Here is a 26,311-nt window from a genome sequence, read left to right on the forward strand (position 1 = left end):
TTCTCATGATCTAAGAGACGTTTAAGTGCCTTTTGGCAAACTTCAAGCGGGCTGTCAGGTGCTTTTTACTGAGGAGTGGTTTCCGTCTGGCCACTCTACCATAAAGGCCTGATTGGTGGAGTGCTGCAGAGATGGTTGTCCTTTTGGAAGGTTCTCCCATCTCCACAGCGGAACCCTGGAGCTCCGTTAGTGACCATCAGGTTCTTGGCCACCTCCCATACCAAGGCTTTTCTCCCCCGATTGCTCAGTTTGGCCGGGCGGCCAGCTCTTAGAAGAGTCTTGGTGGTTCCAAACTTCTTCCATTTAAGAATGATGGAGGCCACTGTGTTCTTGGGGACCTTCAATGCTGCAGAATGGTTTTGGTACTGACACAATCTTGTCTCTGAGCTCTACGGATAATTCCTTCGACCTCATGGCTTGGTTTTTTCTCTGACATGCACGGTCAGCTGTGGGATCTCATAAGTGTGCCTTTCCAAATCATGTCCATTGAATTGAATTCACCACAGGTGGACTCCAATCAAGTTGATCATCTCAAGGATGATCAATGGAAACAGAATGCACCTGAGCTCAATTTCAAGTCTCATAGCAAAGGGTCTGAATACTTATATAAATAAGGTATTTCTGTTTTTTATTTGTAATAAATGTGCAAACATTTCTAAAAACCTGTTTTTGCTTTGTCGTTACGTGGCATTGTGTGTAGATTGATGAAGATTTGTATTTTTATTTAATCCATTTTACAATAAGGCTGTTACATAACAAAATGTGGAAAAAGGGAAGGGGTCTGAATACTTTCCGAATGCACTGTATCTACTACTATAGCCTGACTCCAGTCCACATCATAGCAAGTTCAAGTAGTCCCTCTGTTTTCAGTCCGAGATGTCATTTACTAAACTATACAGGCAATAAAGCTATGATTTGCATTTTAAGGCCATAAGCCAGCTGCATGATGTTAAAAACATAGTCTGTTGATTTAAAAAGAAGGATGTTGGGGACCTTAAACTGCAGGACAGTACATGGTTTACTTTGAACTGCAATGCAATCTTCTCCACGTGATTAATGTCAATGTATCTGTTTTCTTTTGAGCAAAACAAATCAAATTGCAAGCCATTGTCCTTCATTAAAGGCTTTCCCTATCTCAGTAGCTGGAGTTGTAGGCCACGCAGGCAGATTTCAGATGAGAGAGGGAGGAGAATGTGCTAAAACTGCAGAAAAATCCGACACCCAGCCTCGCCTTTTCTGCCGCTTTTCTGCAGCACTTATTTCTAGTGGGCTGACGGGGGCCTGTAAAATAGAAGAAAATCCCAGTGTGTGTGTGTATGGTGGATACCAGGGTGTCTATTGTTTCTAATAACTGCCTTTGAGGACAGTGGGACTTCTGTCGCAGCACACCTATTAGACCGCAGTGAAGATTAAGCAAGGATTTGAGAATTGGCACTAAAATAGTTAAAGTATCAAGGTGTGCCACTGCCCCAGAGCCTGTATAGTCTAAAGGGGAGTAGCTTCACCTGCCAGGCTTCTAGCTTCTCCTAGAGAGCAAGGATACAGAGGCAATGCAAGGATATGTGATCTGGCTATGCAAGACTTGTAGGGCAGTGTTTCCTATGACATTGTAGGACTTATCCAGCCTTTGGACCAGCACTGCGTTTGGTCTGTGTTCCTTACAGGAGAGTTGCTGCCTGGTGCAATGCTTCACTGTTTATCAGTCCCCCCCCGTCCCCCCCTCACTCTCTCCCTGACAATGAATCATGCTGAACTAATTCCTCCGCTACAAACACGAGGTGTGGTGGAAGAAATTTTCTATGAAGGGATTTGACGGGACATCTGTTCCGTCGGAGGCACAAACACTCGTTTCTATGGCAACCGCGCTGTTGAGACACTTGAGCGTGGCGGTCCAACCGCCATGACTTATGTATGGCTTTTCTGGAGAGGATATTTTATTCATCAATGTTTGGTTTATTCTCCTGCTTTTCTGTAATTAATTTTTGTGGTCTCCTTTTTTGCTCTCTCTGCTCTTTCCTTCCTTCTCTATGTCCTTTGCTGTCTCCCTCACATTCGCTCTCTGTTACGCTCTCTTTTCTCCTCTCTCACACTCTCTCTCACTTTGTCTTCATCCCTCTCTCCCTCCCTCCATCCCAGGCCCAGTCGTTCCCCCTTAGCAGAAATGGTTTCAAGGCGGGGATGAGGCTGGAGGGGATCGACCCTCTGCACCCCTCTATGTTCTGCATCCTGTCTGTGGCAGAGGTGAGCTGCAGCAGTCAGCGAGCTGGCCCAGCTCCAGACCAGCCTCAACCAAGGGCTCTCCCAGCACACTGGGCAGGTCACACTGTAATTGGATCTGTGATTGCAGTCCAGGTGCCACTGTATTGGGTGGAGAGAATTATCGCCCTTAACTGTCACTAACAAAGCCCTTGGTAGTTTTGTGTTGTCGATCTGTTTTTGATGTCATCCCTTTTGTGTTTAAATGTACAAGACTTTAGCACCTGGCATGTACGTATGACATCTACCACTTTACAAATGTACAAGATTGACATTAGCTGTTTGTTGTTGTATTTCCATTAGCAGACATCATTTTGCGTCATAGTCTCATAAAATTTGCAGTAGGAAAAATGATTGCTGTTAAGGGCAAGACCCTGCAAGTAGCCTGCTCTATTGGTCATGGGAATGCAAAGCAGAATTACATCATGCCATAGATTGATGTTTGGGATAGTGACCGCATGTACATCCATACATAATACTGTGGTTTGTTTTCCAAGGTGATTGGTTACCGATTACGGCTCCACATCGACAGCTACTCAGAATGCTATGACTTCTGGGTAAACGCAGACTCTCCGGATATCAGGCCAGCCGGATGGTGCGAGTCGACAGGACACCAGCTCCACCCACCAAAAGGTGAGCTACAGCAGATCAGCACACTGTTACCCTTTTGTCTTTACCCATTTCACTGTGACTCGTGACTATCGTGCTGACCCAAACCAAACTGTGCCTTCTCTGATATATTCTTTTCACATGGTCCTTGTCAACATAGTTCAAATCAAGCAACTATAGTTGACCCAGGCCAGCTCATTACAGCTTGCTTTGTCTGAGCTTAGTCCTGCTCTCTGTAAGAGATTGTGCTTGTTTAATAGTAATGAAATATACTTCAGAACAGGAGAATGGCCTATAAACTATGCGTGGATAATTGTTCTTTCAAGGGCCTCATCTTACTTCCACACCATCAGCATTTATTGCTAATACACGGTAGTCTGTTGCATTACAAAGCACATAATTTAATGTACCTGGCACAGTGTTTTTCCTAGGTTTTATTTCAGCAGCTGTGGTACTGGGGGGAGTCAGGGCTTGGGGGTCCTGGGGCATGCCCCCCCGTGAGATTTTTTTTTTTATTAGAATGACTGTGAGAAGGTCACTTCTGGTTACTTCTTAATGGGACATTCTACTCCAAAATGCTTGCAAATGTAATTACAGTAAAACTTAAACACTGAGTTTCAAATAGCCGCCTGTCCCTTTTAATAGTTCAGGCAATGGCACACATTTCAGCAAATTAACACCCAGTCTAAATGAATTGTTTAGGAGGTTACCATGAGTTACCATGAATTGTTTACAATGTTTAAAGTTTGATTTGTTACATTACATAATTCAGTAATGACTCTGAAAAAATTATGGCAATCATCTGTTTTTATCGCCAGTAAGAAACTGCTAGCCATTGGTTGCTAACAGCTTCAAGCTAACTGGCAAGCACAAAAACAGTCAACGACTTCGGGAGTAAAGACCCCCCAAAAATCGTCAGATAAGAACTGCTGATAATGCACAGTCAAAGATGAGAATAATTATTCTGTCAAGGAATTTTTTGTAATTTGTTATTTATGGAGGCATACAAAGGCAAAAGAAACGTGACACAGTGTGTAAATGATAACACATTAGTGCAGGAAATTAAGACATATGAAAATGCTGGAATTAAACAATGAACTATCCAAATGAGCTAAAGCTGTGTGCATTAAAACTTCTTAGGGCTGCAATCCCGTTAGCGGGATCGATATGACAACAGCCAGTGAAAGTGCAGGGCGCCAAATTCAAACAACAGAAATCTCATAATTAAATATCTCAAGCATACAAGTATTTCACACCATTTTAAAGATACACTTCTTGTTAATCCCACCACAGTGTCCGATTTCAAAAAGGCTTTACAGCGAAAGCACCACAAACGATTATGTTAGGTCACCACCAAATCACAGAAAAACACAGCCATTTTCCCAGCCAAAGACAGGAGTCACAAAAAGCAGAAATAGAGATAAAATGAATCACTAACCTTTTGATGATCTTCATCAGATGACACTCATAGGACTTCATGTTACACAATACATATATGTTTTGTTCGATAAAGTTCATATTTATATCCAAAAACCTCAGTTTACATTGGTGCAATGTTCAGAAATGCCTCCAGAATATCCGGAGAAATTGCAGAGAGCCACATCAAATAACAGAAATACTCATCATAAACTTTGATGAAAGATATATGTTTTACATAGAATTAAAGATAAACTTGTTCTTAATACAACCACTGTGTCAAATTTCAAAAAAGCTTTACGGCAAAAGCACAATATTCAATAATCTGAGAACAGCATTCAGCCACAAAAGCAAGCCATACAGTTACCCGCAAAATTGTGGAGTCAACAAAAGTCATAAATAGCATTATAAATCTTCACTTACCTTTGCTGAACTTCATCGGAATGCACTCCCGGGACTCCCACTTCCACAAGAAATGTTCGTTTTTGTTCGGTAATGTCCATCATTTATGTCCAAATAGCTACTTTTGTTAGCGCGTTTGGTAAACAAATCCAAAGTCACGAACCGCGTTCACTAAAACAGACGAAATGTCAAAAAGTTCCGTAACAGTCAGTAGAAACATGTATTGAATCAATCTTTAGGATGTTTTTAATATAAATCTTCAATAATGTTCCAACCGGAGAATTCCTTTGTCTTCAGAAATGCGATAGAACCGAGCTCGCTCACACATGAATGCGCATGGTCAGAGCATGGTCAGCTCATGGCAGACCTTACTCATTCCCCTCTCCTTCGACCCCACTTCACAGTAGAAGCATCAGACAAGGTTCTAAAGACTGTTGACATCTAGTGGAAGCCATAGGAAGTGCAAACTGACCCATATCCCACTGTGTATTCGATAGGCGATGAGTTGAAAACCTACAAACCTCAGATTTTCCACTTCCTGGTTGGATTTGTTTCTCAGGTTTTTGCCTGCCATATGAGGTCTGTTATACTCACAGACATCATTCAAACAGTTTTAGAAACTTCAGAGTGTTTTCTATCCAATACTAATAATAATATGCATATATTAGCAACTGGGACTGAGGAGCAGGCAGTTTACTCTGGGCACCTTTTCATCCAAGCTACTCAATACTGCCCCTGCAGACATAAGAAGTTAAGGAAATAGAAGCCTGTCTCCAATAAGCGCCTGTTGTGTCTAGTGATTTAAGCAAATAAATGCCTGGGCTATTAATTGAAGTTTTACGATATGTTGAAACCATCTGAAATATAACTGATGTGTGCCACTGCACTGTAGGAAGAGGATGAGGAGCAAGCGGTGGCTGTGTGCTCGTGGCTTTTATTCGTGCCACTGCTCGCAACAAATATGCAACAAATATACATTGTTACTTGTCTCACTATTCTTAAAGGGATAGTGCAAGATTTTGCCAATTAAGCCCTTATACTACTTACCGAGAGGCAGATAAACTTGTACGTCTCTGCATGCAGTTTGAAGGAAGTTGAAGGTAGTTTCGCGACCATTGCTAACTAGTGTAAGCGAGATGACAAAGTCTATGGGAACAGTTAGCATGCTAGCTGTTCCCATACACTTCCAGTAAATGGGCTAACACTAGGTAGCAACTTCCTTCAAACTGTACACAGAGAAATAAAAATGGTATCCATGAGTTCATCTGACTCTGAGTAAGAAGAAAAATATCTTAATTGCCAAATCTCGCACTATCCCTTTAAAAGCATGTATCGGCAGAAATATATACTGAACAAAAATATAAACACAAAGTGTTGATCCCATGTTTCATGAGCTGAAATAAAAAATCCCCAAAATGTTCCATATGCACAAAAAACTTATTTCTCTCATATTTTGGGCACAAATTAGTTTACATCCCTGTTTGTGAATATTTCTCCTTTACCAAGATAATCAATCCACCAGACAGGTGTGGCATATCAAGAGGCTGATTAAATAGCATGATCATTACACAGGTGCACCTTGTGCTGGGGACAATAAAAGGTCACTCTAACGTGCAGTTTTGCCACACAACACAATGCTACAGATGTCTCAAGTTGAGGGAACGTGCAATTGGCATGCTGACTCCAGGAATGTCTGCCAGAGCTGTTGCCAGATAATTGAATGTTAATTTCTCTACCATAAGCCGCCTCCAACGTCGTTTTAGAGAATTTGGCACTACGTCCAACCGGCCTCAACTGCAGACCACATGTAACCACTCCAGCCCAGGACCTTCACATCCAACTTCTTCACTTGGGATCGTCTGAGACCAGCCACCGGGACAAAACTGAGGAATATTTATGTTTGTAATAAAGTCCTTTGTGGGGAAAAACTCATTCTGATTGGCTGGGCCTGGCTCCCCAGTGGGTCAGGCCCTCCCATGGTTGTGGCCCTGCCCAGTCATGTGAAATCCATAGATTAGGGCCTAATTCATTAATTTATTTCAATTTTCTGATTTCCTTAAATGAACTGAAACTCAGTAAAATATTAGAAATTATTGCATGTTGCGTTTATATTTTTGTTCAGTATTTTTTTTAAATATATCAAAATTAATATACAATAAATTCAAATAAATAATGATATTTCCTGGAGTGTCGATTTTACCAGCGGCTGGGCGCCTGGCACAACAATTTTTGTCACCACCCTAATCCCCATTTTTATTTTATTTTTTTCTTCTTTCTTTCTTCTTCTCTTTCTCCACCCTTCTCTCTCTCTCCATTTTTTTCTCCCCTTCTTTCTCTCACCCTCTCTCTCTCTGCACCATTTATTTTCAGGCTACAATGAAAGCGAGTTTAACTGGGAGAAATACCAAGAGGCTTGCAATGCTGAAGCTGCACCAAAGAATCTGTTTAAATCCCAAAATGGTGTAAGTGCTTGGTTGGGGTGCGGGAGTCAATGGAGGCTTAGCTCTACTTTCTCCTGTAAAGACAGCTGGGGCCAAATGCTGACCTTCATTCACACAGCAGAACAAAACAATATGTCCCAGTGGTTGTTGTAAAGCTCCCTCCACACTGCGGCAGAGATGCACCACTTTACTTCCTGTAGTTTTTTACAGTTACAAAACCTGAAATTTTTATTGACTTGTCGTAGTAGTAGATCATTTTCAAATCATGCCACAATATTTCCACTATATTGTCATATATACATACGTATGTACAAAGTAGTATTACCCTGAGGGTTGAAGGCATGTGAGATACTGCTTGATTTTAATGAAAGGAAATTGATGAAGGGAAATTATAAATTATATGGTCATATCTCATGTTAAAACTCAACGTTTGTGCGCTCAAGCCTTTCCCTTATGGAAATGAAATCTCACATCTGGAATCATGTGAAAATGTGTTTTTGGAACACTTTACATGTGACATTTCACTTCAAGTGTGACATTTCTCATTTCTCTTCAAGTGTGACATTTCACATTTAACTTCACGTGAAAATGTGTTTTTGTAAAAATGTGTCATGATAAACACATTACTTTTTACAGTGTTTTCAAATTACATATTTGACACACTTTGACATACATGACTACATTGTGTATGTTTTATTTATACAGTAATTATTATTCAAAGTGGGATTTAAACACACAACCTCTTGTAAATGACTGATTTCACCTGTATTCCCGACACTTTAGATTTCAAAATAAATCTCAGCTTCCTTAAAAATACACTCAAGAAAAACTATTATATTTATCATAGGGATTCAGAAGTAACCTTGAAACAGAATAATATGCCCCACCAACATTAGACAACTATACAGAAAACCCTTATATTGCTGAAATAAGTACATCGATGATGAGAGAGACAATAGTCAGATTAACTGGCGCTAAGTGCAGAGATGTATATTAGTTAGTGAATGTGTAGGGGAATTTTAGACACTGTGGTGCAGCAGAAAGATCAGTGCACCTCAAATCCATAGATTCTGAGTTCAAGTCCCAGGTGGGGTCATATTTTATCTGAACAGCGTACCACTTACTTTAAAACCCCTATACCATTACTTTACTTATGATGATTTGGGACACCTGGGACCATCGCGTGACATTCTGACGACTGGTAAAATAAATGTTTTGAGGACATCCTCACATGAAAAAACACATGAATTTCATGTGATGATGTGATCTTATGTAAAGCAACGTGATAAGATGAAATGAAACGTGACAACGTGAGCACATGTTAAAATAAATGTGACATGGGTATACACATTTTATCATGTGATAACATGACATTACACATGACAACATGTAAAAACATATTCTCATGTGAAGTGTTTCAAAAAGCACATGATTTCACATGTGAAATTTCACATGAATTGTTCCAAAAACACAATTCCACATAATTTCACATGTGAATCGTGATTTTTCACATAAGGGGATGCTAGCAACCTGAATTTTTTTGCTATGTCACCAGAACATTGTATGGCTCTTTTGTATAATTTGCATAGACTGGAGAACTGACAATGTACAAGCTTAGTGTTTATGAACAGAATACAACAGAACACATTAACTGGGATGACATTCCCTCTCGTGGGAGACCAGAAAGTACTAGCGGAAAGACACACCTCCAATAAACCACGCCTGCAATATTCTGATAGGCTGCCACTGCGACACTATGCTGCCAATCAGCAATTAATGTTGCATGTTGTCAACAGAAGAGTCAGTAAAGGTACAGTAGGTGGCCTGTATGTTACTGACAACATTTTGCAAGTTTGTGAATTTTACATAAACTTACTGACAAATGGTTTCCAGTTCAACTAGTTCCCATTAAGTTGCTGGAAAATGCACAATAACCTATTTACAGTGCTGTTCATAAGAGACAAATGCTCTTACAAAGGTTGCAGAACAGACAATGTCAAAGAAGGTGCTCAATTTGCATCGGCATAACCATCAAACACTTAAACTGCCGGTTGACACACGTACCTGCCTGTCACAACACCTACTCAATCAAGGGTTTTTCTTTATTTTTACTATTTTCTACATTGTAGAATAAAATGAAGACATCAAAAATATGAAATAACACACGGAATCATGTAGTAACCAAAAAAGTGTTAAAAAAATCAAAATATATTTTATATTTGAGATTTTTCGAAAGTAGCCAGCCTTTGCCTTGATGACAGTTTTGCACACTCTTGGCATTCTCTCAACCAGCTTCATGAGGTAGTCAGCTGGAATGCATTTCAACTAACAGGTATGCCTTGTTAAAAGTTACATTTGTGGAATTTCTTTCCTTAATGCGTTGGGACAAGGTAGGGGGGGGGTATACTGAAGACAGCCCTATTTGGTAAAAGACCAAGTCCATATTATGGCAAGAAGAGCTCAAAGAGAAACGACAGTCCATTGTAACTTAAAGACAAAAAGGACAGTCAATTCAAAAACTTTGAAAGTTTCTTCAAGTGGAGTTGCAAAAACTGGCTCTCATGAGGACCTTCGCAGGAAAGGAAGACCCAGGTTAACCTCTGCTGCAGAGGATAAGTTCATTAGAGTTACCAGCCTCAGAAATTGCAGCCCAAATAAATGCTTCACAGCGGTCACGTAACAGACACATCTCAACATCAACTGTTCAGAGGAGACTGTGTGTGTCAGGCCTTCATGGTCGAATTGCTCCAAAGAAACCACTACTAAAGGACACAAAAGAAGAAGAGACTTACTTTGGCCAAGGAACACGAGCAATGGACATTAGACCGGTGAAATGATGTCCTTTGGTCTGATGAGTCCAAATTTGAAATTTTTGGTTCCAACCACCGTGTCTTTGTGAGACGCAGAGTAGGTGAACGGATGATCTCCGCATGTGTGGTTCACACCGTGAAGCATGGAGGAGGAGGTGTGATGATGTGGGGGTACTTTGCTGGTGACACTGTTGGTGATTTATTTAGAATTCAAGGCACAGTTAACCAGCATGGCTACCACAGCATTATGCAGCGATACACCATCCCATCTGGTTTGTGCTTAGTGGGACTATCATTTGTTTTTCAACAGGACAATGACCCAACACAGCTCTTACACAGCATGGAGGTATTTGACCAAGAAGGAGAGTGATTGAGTGCTGCATCAGATGACCTGGCCTCCACAATCATCTGACCTCAACCCAATTGAGATGGTTTGGGATGAGTTGAACTGCAGAGTGAAGGAAAAGCAGCCAACAAGTGCTTAGCTAATGTGGGAACTCCTTCAAGACTGTTGGAAAAGCATTCCTCATGAAGCTGGTTGAGAGAATGTGCAAAGCTGTCATCAAGGCAAAGGCTGGCTACTGTAAACACTTTTTTGGTTACTACATGATTCCATATGTGTTATTTCAGTTTTGATGTCTTCACTATTATTCTACAATGTAGAAAATAGTTAAAATAAAGAAAAACCCTTGAATGAGTAGGTGTGTCCAAACTTTTGACTGGTATTGGTATGTATTTGACCACGCCACAAAATATGCTAATGAGCCCCACCAGTACATTGCCCCCACTTATCAAAGCGCAGTGATGATCGTACCTTTTATATTAGAAATATTGGGTAGAAAAATGTCACATTATACCTACAAGGTACCGAACTATACCAATTGAGTTCATATGTGTGCCTGTGAAGTGTACCTTAGACTTTTTTTGTACCCCAGAGAACAACACTGTAACCCAGTCATAACCTTATAGTGTGTTAACTTCTTATGGCTGCAGCCCGACACCGGTACACTTATGACAACAGCCAGCTCAAAGTGCAGGGCGCGAAATTCAAAATATATATTTTTTAAATATTTAACTTTCACACATTAACAAGTCCAATACAGCATATGAAAGGTACACATCTTGTGAATCAAGCCAACATGTCCGATTTTTAAAATGTTTTACAGGGAAGACACAATATGTAAATCTATTAGCTAACCCCGTTAGCAAAAGACACCACTTTTTTTACTCCATCAGTTTTTTACTCCATCAGTAGCTATCACAAATTCGACCAAATAAAGATATAAATAGCCACTAACCAAGAAACAACTTCATCAGATGACAGTCTGATAACATATTTATTGTATAGCATATGTTTTGTTAGAAGAATGTGCATATTTCAGGTATAAATCATAGTTTACCATTGCAGCTACAGTCAGAAATTGCACCGAAAGCAGACATAAAAATTACAGACACCAACGCCAAATAACTAAATACTCATCATAAAACATTTCTGAAAAATACATAGTGTACAGCAATTGAAAGACAGGCATCTTGTGATTCCAGACAATATTTCCGATTTATCAAGTGTTTTACAGCGAAAACACAATATAGCGTTATATTAGCTTAGCACAATAGCAAACATAACAACAGCATTGATTCAAGGCAAAAATAGCGATAACGTATAAACCACCAAAATATATTAATTTTTTCACTAACCTTCTCAGAATTCTTCAGATGACAGTCCTGTAACATCATATTACACAATGCATATAGAGTTTTTTCGAAAATGTGCATATTTAGCGGCACAAATCGTGCTTATACAATGAAAATAGTGTCCAAATACTCAAGCAATCTGTCCGGCGCCATCTTGGAAAGACACCTATTCTTATCGAAAACTATTCATAAACTTGACTAAAAAAATACAGGTTGGACAGCAATTGAAAGACAAATTAGTTCTTAATGCAATCGCTGAATTACATTTTTAAAATTAACGTTACTGCGCAATACAGGGTGCGATAAAGCAAGGCTACACTGCAAGTAATGGCGTCTTATGCATTTCACCTTTTCCAACAGAACAATGAATTATCAGCATAAATAGTTCTTACTTTTTGATGAACTCCCATCAGAATCTTGGGAAAGGTGTCCTTTGTCCAAAATAATCGTTGCTAGGTTGGAGAACGTCGTCTTCAACGTTGCAATTAGCAGTAAACAATAGCCATGTGGGCCAGAGATACCCAACTTCCTACAACGTCACACAAATAAATACCCGAAAATCGCAATATACTGATATAATTCGGTTTAAAATAACAACATTACGATGTCTTTAACACCTATATCGAATAAAAACAGAGCCGGATATAGCTAGGAGCTAAAACAGGAGCTTCTAACATGACATGCCAAGACCCTCCCTGCGTCAGAGCGAAGAGTGGAAAGATGGGACACTTCGATTCCAAGCAATTTATAACCTTTGGGAACTACGTAGAAACTCCATTTCAAGTCTCCCTATTCGCTGACACCCAGGGGAAGGCGTATGCAGTGCATCTCAACCAATAGAGGACAGGCAAATTAATACACAGGTCTCAGAACAGCCAGCAAAATTCTGCATTCTGACATACACATAGGAAAATTGCTCTAAGTCGAGTTCTGTTTCACCCACAGATATAATTCAAACGGTTTTAGAAACTAGAGAGTGTTTTCTATCCATTAGTAATAATAATATGCATATTGTACGAGCAAGAATTGAGTACGAGGCCTTTTTGAAATGGGCACCTTTTATCTGGCTACTCAATACTGCCCCTTGAGCCCAAACAGGTTAATACATGTTCCAAGCAATATCTATGAACCTGGTGGCACTGCAGAAACATTGATGCACTCAAACAAGAGGTTGCAAGTTCAAATTACCAAAGCATCCACGTATACTCTGTCAAGTGTCCTTGAGCACTGCTAGTTTTACGTTGATGTTACGTTTGTGGTGATAAATGGACAATTATTTATTTGATTCTGGGAAGTTTTTAGCAAAGGGCATGAATGTATTATTGCCAATAAGTCTGTGGCCATATCTCTTTTATGTTCATAGACCTGGTGGCGTAGCAGGACATACTGTAGCGGGACATATCAGGTTATTTCCGACCATTAAAATCCCAGTTAAAGGAATACTTTGGGATTTTGGCACTTTATTTACTTCCCCAGAGTCAGATGAACTCGTGGTTACCATGTTTAAGTCTCTGCGTGCAGTTTGAAGGAAGTTACTAACTAGCGCTAGCACAATTGCTGACTTGCATTAACACAATGACTGGAATTCTATGGGTATATGCTAGCATGCTAGCAGATAACCATAGACTTCCAGTCATTACACTAACGCTAGCTAGCATTGGCTTGTGAAACTACCTCTAACTTCCTTGGTACTGGACACCGAGCCATAAAAATGCAATCATTGCCAAAATCCCGAAGTATCCCTTTAAGGCCCAAGTGTGGTCACAGTACAAAATTATACAATATGTTTTACACTAATTGAAATCAGAATACAGCAGCACACTGTCATAGTAATGAAATAACACCTTCAAGTTGTTGTATATAATTTAGGCAAAGTGCAAAAATGTCTTCTTGCAACTAGTGCCTTATTCATATCTGGTGCCGTATTCAACTAGTGCCGTATTCATATCCCTTGACTTATTCCACGTTTTGTTGTTACAGCCTGAATTTAAATTTTATTAAATGTTTTTTTATCACCCATCTACACGCGGGACATATCAGGTTATTTCCGACAAAGTGAAAACATGTCTTTAGAAATATTTGCAAAATGATTGAAAATGAAATACGGAAATATCTCATTTATATGTATTCACACCCCTGAGTCAATACTTTGTAGAAGCACCTTTGGCGGCGATAACAGCTGTGAGTCTTTTGGAGTAAGTCTCTAACAGCTTTACACACCTGGATTGTACAAGCAGACTTTTTTTTTATCCAGAAAAACTCCCCAGTCCTTAACGATTACAAGCATAACCATAACATGATGCAGCCACCACCATGCTTATATGAAGAGTGGTACTCGGTGATGTGTTGTGTTGGATTTGCCCTAAACATAACGCTTTGTAGAATTTTTTGTTTCGTATTAATGAAGTGCCTTGTTGCAAACAGGATGCATGTTTTGGAATATTTTATTTCTGTACAGGCTTCCTTCTTTTCACTCTGTCATTTAGGTTAGTTTTGTGGGGTAACTACAATGTTGTTGATCAATCCTCAGTTTTCTCCTATCACAGCCATTAAACTCTAACTGTTTTAAAGTCACCATTGGCCTCATGGTGAAATCCCTGAGCGGTTTCCTTCCTCTCTGGCAACTGAGTTAGGAAGGATGCCTTTATTTTTGTAGTGACTGGGTGTATTGATACACTATCCAAAGCCTAATTAATAACTTCTCCATGCTCAAAGGCATATTTTTAACAACTGTTTTTTCTGCCAATCTACCAATTGGTGCCCTTCTTTGCGAGGCATTGAAAAAACTCCATGGTCTTTGTGGTTGAATCTGTGCTTGAAATGCACTACTCGATTGAGGGACCTTACAGATAGTTGTATGTGTGGGGTACAGAGATGGGGTAGTTATTAAAAAATCTTTTTGATCACTATTATTGGACAAGAAATGAGTCCATTCAACTTATATGATTTGTCAAGCACATTTTTACTCCTGAACCTATTTAAGCTTGCCGTAACAAAGGGGTTGAGTACTTATTGACTGAAGACATTTCAACTTTAAATTATTTATTAATTTAAAAAATGTTCTACAAACAAAATTCCACTTTGACATTATGGGGTATTGGGTGTAGATCACTTACAGTTGAAGTCGGAAGTTTACATACACTTAGGTTGGAGTCATTAAAACTCGTTTTCCAACCACTCCACAAATTTCTTGTTAACAAACTATAGTTTTGGCAAGTTGTTTAGGACATCTACTTTGTGCATGACACAAGTAATTTTTCCAACAATTGTTTACAGACAGATTATTTCACTTATTATTCACTGTATCACAATTCCAGTGGGTCAGAAGTTTACATACACTAAGTTGACTGTGCCTTTAAACAGCTTGGAAAATTCCAGAAAATGATGTCATTGCTTTAGAAGCTTCTGGCAGGCTAATTGTCATACTTTGAGTCAATTGGAGGTGTACCTGTATTTCAAGGCCTACCTTCAAACTCAGTGCCTCTTCTCTTGACATCATGGGAAAATCAAAAGAAATCAGCCAAGGCCTCAGACAAAAATTGTAGATCTCCACAAGTCTGGTTCATCCTTGGGAGCAATTTCCAAACACCTGAAGGTACCACGTTCATCTGTACAAACAATAGTACGCACGTATAAACACCATGGGACCACGCAGCCATCATACCGCTCAGGAAGGAGACGCGTTCTGTCTCCTAGAGATGAACGTTCTTTGGTGAGAATAGTGTAAATTTTATCCCAGAACAACAGCAAAGAAGATGCTGGATGAAACGGGTACAAAAGTATCTATATCCACAGTAAAACGAGTCCTATATCGACATAACTTGAAAGGCCGCTCAGCAAAGAAGAAGCCACTACTCCAAAACCGCCATAAACAAGCCAGACTACGGTTTGCAACTGACAAAGATCGTACTTTTTGGAGAAATGTCCTCTGGTCTGATGAAACAAAAATAGAACTGTTTGGCCATAATGACCATCGTTATGTTTGAAGGAAAAGGGGGAGGCTTGCAAGCCGAAGAACACCATTCCAACCGTGAAGCACGGTGGTGGCAGCATCATATTTTGGGGGTGCTTTGCTGCAGGAGGGACTAGTGCACTTCACAAGATAGATGGCTTCATGAGGTAGGAACATTATGTGGATATATTGAAGCAACATCTCAAGACATCAGTCAGGAAGTTAAAGCTTGGCCCTAACCTCAATCCTGTAGAAAATGTGTGGGCAGAACTGAAAAAGTGTGTGCGAGCAAGTAGGCCTTCAAACCTGACTCAGTTACACCAGCTCTGTCAGGAGGAATGGGCCAAGATTCACTCAACTTATTGTGGGAAGCTTGTGGAAGGCTACCCAAAACGTTTGACCCAAGTTAAACAATTTAAAGGCAATGCTACCAAATACTAATTGAGTGTATGTAAACTTCTGACCCACTGGGATTGTGATGAAAGAAATAAGCTGAAATAAATAATTCTCTACTATTATTTTGACATTTCACATTCTTAAAATAAAGTGGTGATCCTAACTGACCTAAGACAGGGAATTTTTACTAGGATTAAATGTCAGGAATTGTGAAGAACTGAGTTTAAATGTATTTGGCTAAGGTGTATGTAAACTTCTGACTTCTGTACAGAAAATCAAAATTGTATAAATATTAAATTCAAGCTGTAACACAACAAAATGTGTAAAAATTAAAGGGGTGTGAATTCTTTCTGAGGGAACTGTATAGACAATCCATTATACCCATAGATGTGGTGGCACATCAGGAACTTGAGGAAGCTACAGTAGCAACCAAGACGTTGTGAGTTCAAATCCCAAGTGAGGTTTTACTGTCTTACTGTCCTTTTAACATTAACACCTTAATTTAGCTGTAAAAATACAGTAATTTATTGTAGATTTGCTGTATTTTCACTGTAACTACACAAAAACTTCCAGGGGAGCATGACACAGCATTCTAAGAATGTCCTAAAAGTGTCATGGTGACGTCGCTGTAAAAACCGGAAACTAGACAAAACCTGCAGTAAAAGTAAAATATTCTCAATTACATTTGACACCTGGGTTTTCGCATGTGCTTATATTTTTTTCATGTTAAGTGCTCAAATATTGTCACGTGTAGTTTCAAGTTATCAAATGTTGCTTTAAATTAAACCATGTTATCACGTGTGAAATTCATGTGTTTTTTCTTCAGGGTTAAGGGTAGAATCTGTGTATGCTATGGTATGTCAATATTTACTTAAATCCTCCATTGACATGAATGCATGATTTCTTCTTTTAAGTTTAAAGTCAGAAAGTATGAAGCCCTTTGTGATTTGTCTCTCTGTGTCAACAGACTACGAGCACCTCTAAGTTTCAGGTGGGCATGAAACTGGAGGCAGTGGACAGAAAGAATCCATGCCTGGTGTGTGTGGCCTCGGTGGCCGACATCGTGGACAATCACTTCCTGGTTCACTTTGACAACTGGGACGACACCTACGACTACTGGTGAGACACCTACAATTTAGTTAACCCTTTACACTTGTGGGATTTGGCCTATAAGGATAGGGCTACATTTAAATGTGTCTTACAGAAGAAATAATAAATGCATATGCATAAGCATGGTAGCATTTAAAAGGGAACAGTTTGGAATTTAGGGGGACACAACAGTTCTCCTGACACAAGACTGAATCCAAACATGACACTGTTGATTTTATGTGCATTTTACATTTACTGTACATTTCGCCACATTTGTTGATAACGAAATCTGAAAATAAGAACATTCCTGGAAAATGTTGGGGTAGGTGCGACATAAGACAAAAAAATGACAAAGGTTTGAGTGAGAAGACTAACTGGTATCTTCAAGTGGCCACACACCTCTCCAAAGTGTGCACAGTTCCTAAGTTATTTCAAGGAATTTCTTATGACTCAAAAAAAAGTCTTCAACTATAGGGACCAACATTTTTAATAACTCTACTACAGTAGATGTACTAGAGTGGAACACAACCCTCTGTCCCTGCCATCACACAATTACTGTTGTTGTTTACTCAATCCAAAAACTGCCCATTTTAAAAGCTTGTTCTGTTACCTACATCACTAACTAAATTATATAATAGGTTCTTATAGTGTTAGGCTTTCACAAGTCAATTCAGAGAAACGGATCTTAATTTTGGTGCGCATAGAAAGGAGTCATGAGTGCATTCAGGTGCATTTTCCGATGGGTAAATTTTCTTCACAATAGACAAACAGGCTCATTCTGTTCAGAACAAACCAGGGTATACGGCCATCATAAACATTGCCACTGTATATGGCGTGAGTTTTATGATATGGAAATGTGAAGGGCACATTTGGCTTGTATGACATCAAAGCAGTATTTACTCAAATCCTCCACGTCTCAGCTTTCATAATTAATCGAGTCCTCTTAGTTTATAGCATTTCCCTGAGCTCTGACGTCATTTGTAGCATGTTACTGTTCAAGTCCCTGTGTTCCAATTTAGGCGCTTATCAATGCACAAATCTGCCATTTTCAACACGTGCACGAGTGTAAAGGGTTAAAACTGTTTTTATTCTTTTAAATTCAGCTTTTTGTGAGTTAGAAGTTGATGAGAATATGGAAAAGCGTGCGTGTGTGTGTGAAATTGGTCATTTCAGTTTAACTTCTCAGATTGTTATGAGACACTATTTTTGATATAACTGAAGTAAACTTCAGCGGATCTGGTTCTGTCTTCTCAAAGTTTAAAAGGAAGTGTCTGTCTAGTGTTACATTTTGGGTATCTTGTTGCTACTTTGAATGTTAAATGAAGGAATTTGTCAAAATCAGACCAGAGGTTAAGGTGTTCTAGCCAGAGGAGACGTGATCATCATTTGTCTACTGATGTTTGCTGTCAGTAACTGATAGGTTACACCATAAGGTTGTTTTGTAGCTGTAGTGCATGTCTCATTCAACTTTATATTACATTGTGTATAATTAGCTTTGTTACCTTATAGAGTGACAGAAGAGAGTGTGTGTGTGTGTGTGTGTGGCTGGGTGCGCACATGTGTGCATAATCTTTGTGTGTGTACATGTATCATCTTCAATGTAAGATCTCTCTGAAGTTCTGTCGTCAGTGAATCAGTGACAGTTTACCAGCTAATTGCTAAGAGGAGTTTGATTGATTACATATCATGTGACGCATGGCCCAATTCATCCAGTGAAAAGCTTGATATGGGAGAAAAATAGAAGCTGTGTAATTAGATATGATGTAATGGTTGAAGAGGAGAACTGACAGTCGTCTCTGGGAAAAGACAAACGTTTGTTCTCAAGAGTTGCCTGGCTGAGATATTTTCAGGGTATTTTATTTTTCATTTTTTCTTGTATTTTTCCTCTTTCCCTGTGTCATACCGAGACTTTCCAGTAGGAGAAGCTCCTAGCTTCCTAGCCTCCTAACTGCCTACAAAGACATGTAGAAATCATGGTTCCCCACAGCTCATTACATTCACACACACACATGCACACACTCAACATGTACACCCACACTCACAGTGTCTCTTACACACAGGCTCAAACACACTTGCATGCTCACACGTTCACAAACTCGCGCACACGCACGCACACCTTGCACACAATTGCATTCTCTCAGACACTCCACTGGCTCACCAGGGAGCATGTGTGGAATTGTTGGTCAAATACCATGGCCCAAGGGACATGGCAAGCCCCATGATTGGCTATTCTGCAAAATTACACAGCTGCTGTGTCATTTCAAAGCACACAGAAGATTAATGGAATTCCTATTGTATTGTCTGATTGATTGTGTTTGTAGGTACATGTTAATCTAGCCGGCCTGTACAATAAGTGAAATTGCAATATTCTCCCGGTCACAAACCGGGTATTGTACATGTAAATTGAATTTAGAGGTTGTTGTAATGTCTTACCTCAGGAGGATTGAAATCAAATTGTACGTGTGTGTGTAGATGAAGAAGTGGGTGTGTGGGTGTGTAGATGAGGAAGTGTGTGTGTGTGTAGGAAGACAATGTAAAGTATGCTATGGTAAAGTGTAGTGTGTGTGTATGTTTTAGGTGTGACGCCAGCAGCCCTCACATCCACCCAGTGGGCTGGTGCCAGGACCACGGACGACCTCTCACTGCACCTCAGGGTGGGTAGCTAGCCCAGCACACACAGTATACTGTCATTGAGGATGCTGTTTGAATAGTGTCTGCTAAAATGACCTTGTCTCCTCCCCACTTCAGCCATGTTTGGCTATTCTCCACTTTAGTCCCCATATTAGTACAAAGATATTAACCTTTATCATAAATCCCCCTTCATCTTCCATGTAAAATCATGAGTTATTCATTTAATTTCCCCTCTAATTTGCTGGTAAATTGCCCCCTTCCACCACACACTTTTTAAAGACCTTGAAAGAATCATAACTCATATTGTATGGAGATAGGACATCAAAGACCTTTGAAAGAATCATAACTCATATTGTATGGAGATAGGACATCAAAGACCTTTGAAAAAATCATAACTCATATTGTATGGAGATAGAACATCAGTATGACATTCATTTCTATGTACAGTATGACACGTGCATCATCCTGAATGAGACTTCATCACAGCTGTTCTTTAGTAATGCATGCCCTTCAATGCATAACAAAAATCTAAACATTAGCTATTTACTTGACAATTGTTTTTGTTTATATACAGTTGAAGTTGGAAGTTTACATACACCTTAGCCAAATACATTTAAACTCAGTTTTTCACAATTCCTGACATTTAGTCCTAGTAAAAATTCCCTGTCTTAGGTCAGTTAGGATCACCACTTTATTTTAAGAATGTGAAATGTCAGAATAATAGTAGAGAGAATGATTTATTTCAGCTTTTATTTCTTTCACATTCCCAGTGGGTCAGAAGTTTACATACACTCAATTAGTATTTGGTAGCATTGCTTTTAAATTGTTTAACTTGGGTTAGTCATTTCGGGTAGCTTTCCACAAGCTTCCCACAATAAGTTGGGTGAATTTGGCCCATTCCTCCTGACAGAGCTGGTGTAACTGAGTCAGGTTTGAAGGCCCCCTTGCTCGCACATGCTTTTTCAGGTCTGCCTACACATTTTCTATAGGATTGAGGTAAGGGCGTTGTGATGGTCACTCCAATACCTTGACTTTGTTGTCCTTAAGCCATTTTGCCACAACTTTGGAAGTATGCTTGGGGTCATTGTCCATTTGGAAGACCCATTTGCGACTAAGCTTTAATTTCCTGACTGATGTCTTGAGATGTTGCTTCAATATATCCACATCATTTTCTTTCCTCATGATGCCATCTATTTTGTGAAGTGCACCAGTTTCTCCTGCAGCAAAGCACCCCCACAACATGATGCTGCACCCACCGTGCTTCACGGTTGGGATGGTGTTCTTTGGCTTGCAAGCCTCCCTTTTTCCTCCAAACATAACGATGGTCTTTATGGCCAAACAGTTCTATTTTTGTTTCATCAGACCAGAGGACATTTCTCCAAAAAGTGCGATATTTGTCCCCATGTGCAGTTGCAAACCGTAGTCTGTCTTTTTATGGCGGTTTTGGAGCAGTGGCTTCTTCCTTGCTGAGTGGCCTTTCAGGTTATGTCGATATAGGACTCGTTTTACTGTGGATATAGATACTTTTGTACCTGTTTCCTCCAGCATCTTCACAAGGTCCTTTGCTGTTGTTCTGGGATTGATTTGCACTTTTCGCACCAAAGTACGTTCACCTCTAGGAGACAGAATGCGTCTCCTTCATGAGCAGTATGATGGCTGCGTGGTCCCATGGTGTTTATACTTGCATACATTTGGAAATTGCTCCCAAGGATGAACCAGACTTGTGAAGGTCCACAATTTTTTTTCTGAGGTCTTGGGAAAATCAAAAGAAATCAGCCATGATGTCAAGCAAGAGACACTGAGTTTGAAGGTAGGCCTTGAAATACATCCACAGGTACACCTTCAATTGACTCAAATGATGTCACTCAGCCTAACAGAAGCTTCTAAAGCCATGACATAATTTTCTGGAATTTTCCAAGCTGTTTAAAGGCACAGTCAACTTAGTGTTTATAAACGTCTGACCCACTGGAATTGTGATTAAGTGAAATAATCTGTCTGTAAACAATTGTTGGAAATATTACTTTTGTCATGCACAAAGTAGATGTTCTAACCGACTTGCCAAAACTATAGTTTGTTAACAAGAAATTTGTTGAGTGGTTGAAAAACAAGTTTTAATGACTCTAACCTAAGTGTATGTAAACTTCCGACTTCAACTATACCATGACAGCGCAGAAGAAAGTGGTAATAACATGGTACACATCAGATCATGTAAAATGTTATCACAATGACTTAGTTGTCAATTGCATTTCCATTCAAAGTGTAGCTTGTGTTTTAATCCAGACATCAGCAGATGTAATGTTTACCACACCTGTCAGCATTCACCTCCACCTCCTCCTCCGCAGTAGATGTTACTGTAGGCTACATCATGCCCCATAGCTCTGCTTTAATCTCATCATATGGAACGGTTGATCCGTTGACAGCTTTGACAGCCCAGCTCTAAGATTTCTCTCTTGACTTACATAAAACCAAAGGATCTCAGATCAGCACCCCATCAGTCCTGATTCTGTCAATCATTTAAAAGTCTCTGATCTGCAGTCAGTAGCTACGATGATAAAGTAAAGTTGCTGGGTTTGTCGGTGTAACGTTCAATGGGACTAGGCAACAGGAGGTATCTAGAATTTCACCTTGTGTTTCCGATATAAACATTACATATATATTATTGCCGTAGTGGGCCACTACTGAGCCCCTTCACCCAGTCGTAATTGTGTTGTCTGACTCAACATTAAGTACGGCTCAGGTCATGGTAATGGGGTAGGAATTACATACAGGGAGCTATAAAGTGAAACTCACCCAATGGTGAGGAATCCAGGTCAGAAGCTTTTGAGGATATCGAAACCCGCTAGGCTCTTTCCTGTTCCCTCGCTCGTTCTCCTGTTCTCCAATATGCAGAGGTGCTCAGTTGTGCCATTTGGTTAACGTTCTCCCTGTGAACTGTATGTCATAAAACATAATTTTTCATAATTTTTGTGCTTTAAAGCGAGTGTGACGCGGAGCTGTTAAATGAGAGAGAGACAGAGAGAGCTGTTATCACAGCTGTTGAGTAAAACATTATTGTAACTCCTTGATCCATGCCTTGTCTTGTGCAGAGAGCATTTAATTGACCATTTGGAATAGGTTTACACTCTCGCTGTCTCTGTCTCTCGCCAAACTCCTATCAGACCAGCTAGCCCTTAGCTCAGCTAAAGCCGTTACAGTGGTGCATACAGTATGAGGTAATTGGAGATAGAGCTTGAAATGCAGGTGCTTGCCTGGCTGGCTTTAGTGAACACCAACATGATGGTATCTGTCTTTTTGGATCGAATGTTTTTTTTCTTGTAAAATATATGTTGTACATAAACTGATTGCATCAAACATCAATATGAAGTGAATGTGTTGAAACCACATCCCTTGCTTTAACTTAATATGGACTCATCATTGCTGTCATGTGCAGTATGATGTCACATCCTTTTCCTCAAGGAATTTGAGATCAAGGGAACAACTGCTGCTCTGGTTTACTTACTTTTATTATGTTATACACTGAGTATACCAAACATTAGGGACACCTTCCAAATATTGAGTTGTATCCCCTTTTGCCCTCAGAACAGACTCAATTCGTCGAGGCATGGACTCTACAAGGTGTCGAAAGCGTTCCACAGGGATGCTGACCCATGTTGACTCCCACAGTTGTCAAGATGGTTGGATGTCCTTTGGGTGGTGGACCATTCTTGATACACACAGGAAACTGTTGAGTGTGAAAAACCCAGCAGCATTGCATTCTTGACACAGACCGATGCGCTTGGCACCTACTACCATGGCCCGTTCAAAGACATATTCATCTTTTGTCTTGCCCATTCACCGACTGAATGGCACACATACACAATCCATGTCTCAATCGTCAAGAGGCTTAAAAATCCTTCTTTAACCTGTCTCCTCCCCTTCATCTTCACTGATTTGAAGTGGATTTAACACGTGACATCAATAAGGGATCATAGCTTTCACATAGCTTTGTTTCCCTGAGAATCTGGGAAGGTGAAAATTCTCATTACTTTGAAATAGATGCATCTATAGGCACTTTACCAACATATTTACTACCACTACTTCCAGCTGCCTCTATGCACAGAACATATTTTGTCTAACATACATTTAATGTTTTATTAATTTCTTGTGGCTGAAGCATCTGCCAACTTGTGAGAAGGAGCCACTTTAGCCTATTGAGATGCACAAATGCGTTTTCTCTTGGATGTTTTACTGGAATGAAATCTAGTTTCAAATTTGAGTTTCATCATAAAGACACAATATATGAACAGTTCCCAAGTAGCCATTCAAGTTTATTATTGAACCATTTGCGATTGGCTCAAATGTCCAAGGCCTCTAACTCCCTCTGACTACTCTCTGGCTTGGGACTGGAGTGTGTTATTTCTGTACAGTCATTTTCCTCTCTTCTATATTAGTTCCACAAAAACTACTGAGGCAGAGTCCTGTAGAGCCAATCACTTACTAATTGGAGCCTCCACAACTCAATCTCCAATAGCTAACCATATTATCTCCGCAACCAGGCGATATGTGTACATTTGGTCCCCTGCATATGTTGCACCCATCTGTGTGTGTGTCGCGTTCAAGTTTTCAAGCACATTTTTCTTTTGATGAAATTGTCACAGCCGTTAACAGTCACAGTTTGAAGTTGTTGCATGTGTTTGTGTGTGCGTGCGCGAGCTTGCAAGTGTGTGATTAATTCGATTTGTGTTTTGGATTGTGTTCAAGGACACCCCAATCCAGAACATTTCCTGTGGGAGGAGTACTTACAAGACAATGGTTCCACGGCGGTTCCAAGCCAGGCTTTCTGTATGGTAAGCAATAGGCATGGAACAGCAGGCTAGCCTGTGTTGCACAGCACCATTGTTATTCCCAGCCTCTGCTGCAATCTAACGGCTGATTTCGTGTTTCATAATGATTCCTTTTATTGTCTAAAAATAACTACGAACAATTGTAATTAAAGGCAGTTTAATAACTGTTGTGGTTCAGTTCCTTTTCACAATAATGACACAAGTCATGTTTTTCTCAGTTTGACATTAGTTTGTCTCTTTCCCAGACCTGTCTTTCTCATTCAGAAACTTCTGTTTCAAAACGATTCTTTCCCATAAAGAACTCCACTGTCAGCCTCCTCTCCCCCTGTGACATCTGCACAGCACAATTTCACACCTTCAAATCCTCTCCTCTGGCTGAGTTTCTGGCTGACAGGGCCTGTCCTCTCCTCTGCTCTCCTCCACTCTGCATGTTCTGCTCTTCTCTCTCAGAGATGTGTACAGTGTCCTGTCTTCCGCCTCCTCCCTACCTCTTTCTCTCTCTCTCTTTCTCATGTCCTCTCCTGTCTTCTTTTTCTCTCCCTCTCTTTTGGCTGGGAAGTGTATGGGGCTTTTTGGGAGTCTCGACAGGCTTGATTGCCATCTCTAACGCCCTTTTTCTCTCTCCGCCCCCTCTCTTCCTCTCTCCCCTGTCACAGAGACCGCCTCACAGTTTCCAGGTGAACATGAAGCTGGAGGCGGTGGACAGGAGGAACCCCATGCTGGTCCGCGTGGCCACCGTCTCAGACACTGAGGACTACAGGGTCAAGGTGAGGGAAAGGAAAGGGGGATACCTAGTCAGTTGTACAACTGAATGCATTCAATTGAAATTTGTCTTCCGCATTTAACCCAACCCCTCTGAATCAGAGAAGTGCGGGGGGCTGCCTTAATCGACTTCCACGTCATCGGCGCCAGGAGAACAGTAGGTTAACTTCCTTGCTCAGGTGCAGCACGACAGATTTTTACCTTGTCAGCTCGGGATTCGACCCAGCAACCTTTCGGTGACTGACCCAACGCTCCTACCCGGTGAAGGGGTGGGGTTAGGGAGAGAACAATGGAGTGAGGAGTGAGGAAATTAGTGATAGATGAAATGAGAGCGAGAGGAAGAACTTTTTAGAGTGAAAAAAGGAAAGAGTGAGGCAGGGGATGCGAGGAGGTTGTGCATGTGGAAAGAAGTGAGGGGGGTGGTAGTCAGGGTGAGGAGGCTAGCAATGTGTTGGATTGGATTTGCCCCAAACATAACATTTTCTATTCAGGACAAAAAGTGAATTGCTTTGCCACATTTATTGCAGTATTACTTTAGTGCCTTGTTGCAAACAGGATGCATGTTTTTGGAATATTTTTTATTCTGAACAGGCTTCCTTCTTTTCACTCTGTCAATTAAGTTAATATTGTGGAGTAACTACAATGTTGTTGGTCCACCCTCAGATTTTCTCATACCACAGCCATTTAACTCTGTAAATGTTTTAAAGTCATCATTGGCCTCATGAAGAAATCCATGAGCGGTTTCCTTCCTCTCCTGCAACTGAGTTAGGAAGGACGGCTGTATCTTTGTAGTGATTGGGTGTATTGATACACCATCCAAAGTGTAAACAATAACTTCACCATGCTCAAAGGAATGTCTGTTTTTTTTTTTTGTTTTTTTACCCATCTACCAATAGGTGCCCTTTGCGAGGCATTGGAAAACCTCCCTGGTCTTTGTGGTTGAATTCGTGTTTGAAATTCACTGCTCAACCGAGGGACCTTACAGATAATTGTATGTGTGGGATACAGAGATGAGGTAGTCATTCAAAA

The 26,311-nt window shown here is 40.2% G+C and overlaps 1 protein-coding gene across 4 annotated transcripts in view; it reads left to right on the top strand.

Moving 5' to 3' along the window:
• LOC120051030 (lethal(3)malignant brain tumor-like protein 4) overlaps positions 1-26,311 on the top strand; it is a 142,741-nt gene that overhangs the window by 15,906 nt on the left and 100,524 nt on the right. For all 4 annotated transcript variants that reach the window (XM_038997621.1, XM_038997622.1, XM_038997623.1 and 1 more), the window contains 7 exons: positions 2,137-2,241; positions 2,754-2,889; positions 7,054-7,145; positions 16,945-17,096; positions 19,644-19,720; positions 24,438-24,523; positions 25,177-25,287. In XM_038997621.1, coding sequence (XP_038853549.1) covers positions 2,137-2,241; positions 2,754-2,889; positions 7,054-7,145; positions 16,945-17,096; positions 19,644-19,720; positions 24,438-24,523; positions 25,177-25,287 — 759 coding nt within the window. The remainder of the gene's footprint in view (positions 1-2,136; positions 2,242-2,753; positions 2,890-7,053; positions 7,146-16,944; positions 17,097-19,643; positions 19,721-24,437; positions 24,524-25,176; positions 25,288-26,311) is intronic.

The sequence above is a fragment of the Salvelinus namaycush genome, chromosome 7, assembly GCF_016432855.1.
Source record: "Salvelinus namaycush isolate Seneca chromosome 7, SaNama_1.0, whole genome shotgun sequence".
In the NCBI taxonomy this organism is placed as follows: Eukaryota; Metazoa; Chordata; class Actinopteri; order Salmoniformes; family Salmonidae; genus Salvelinus; species Salvelinus namaycush.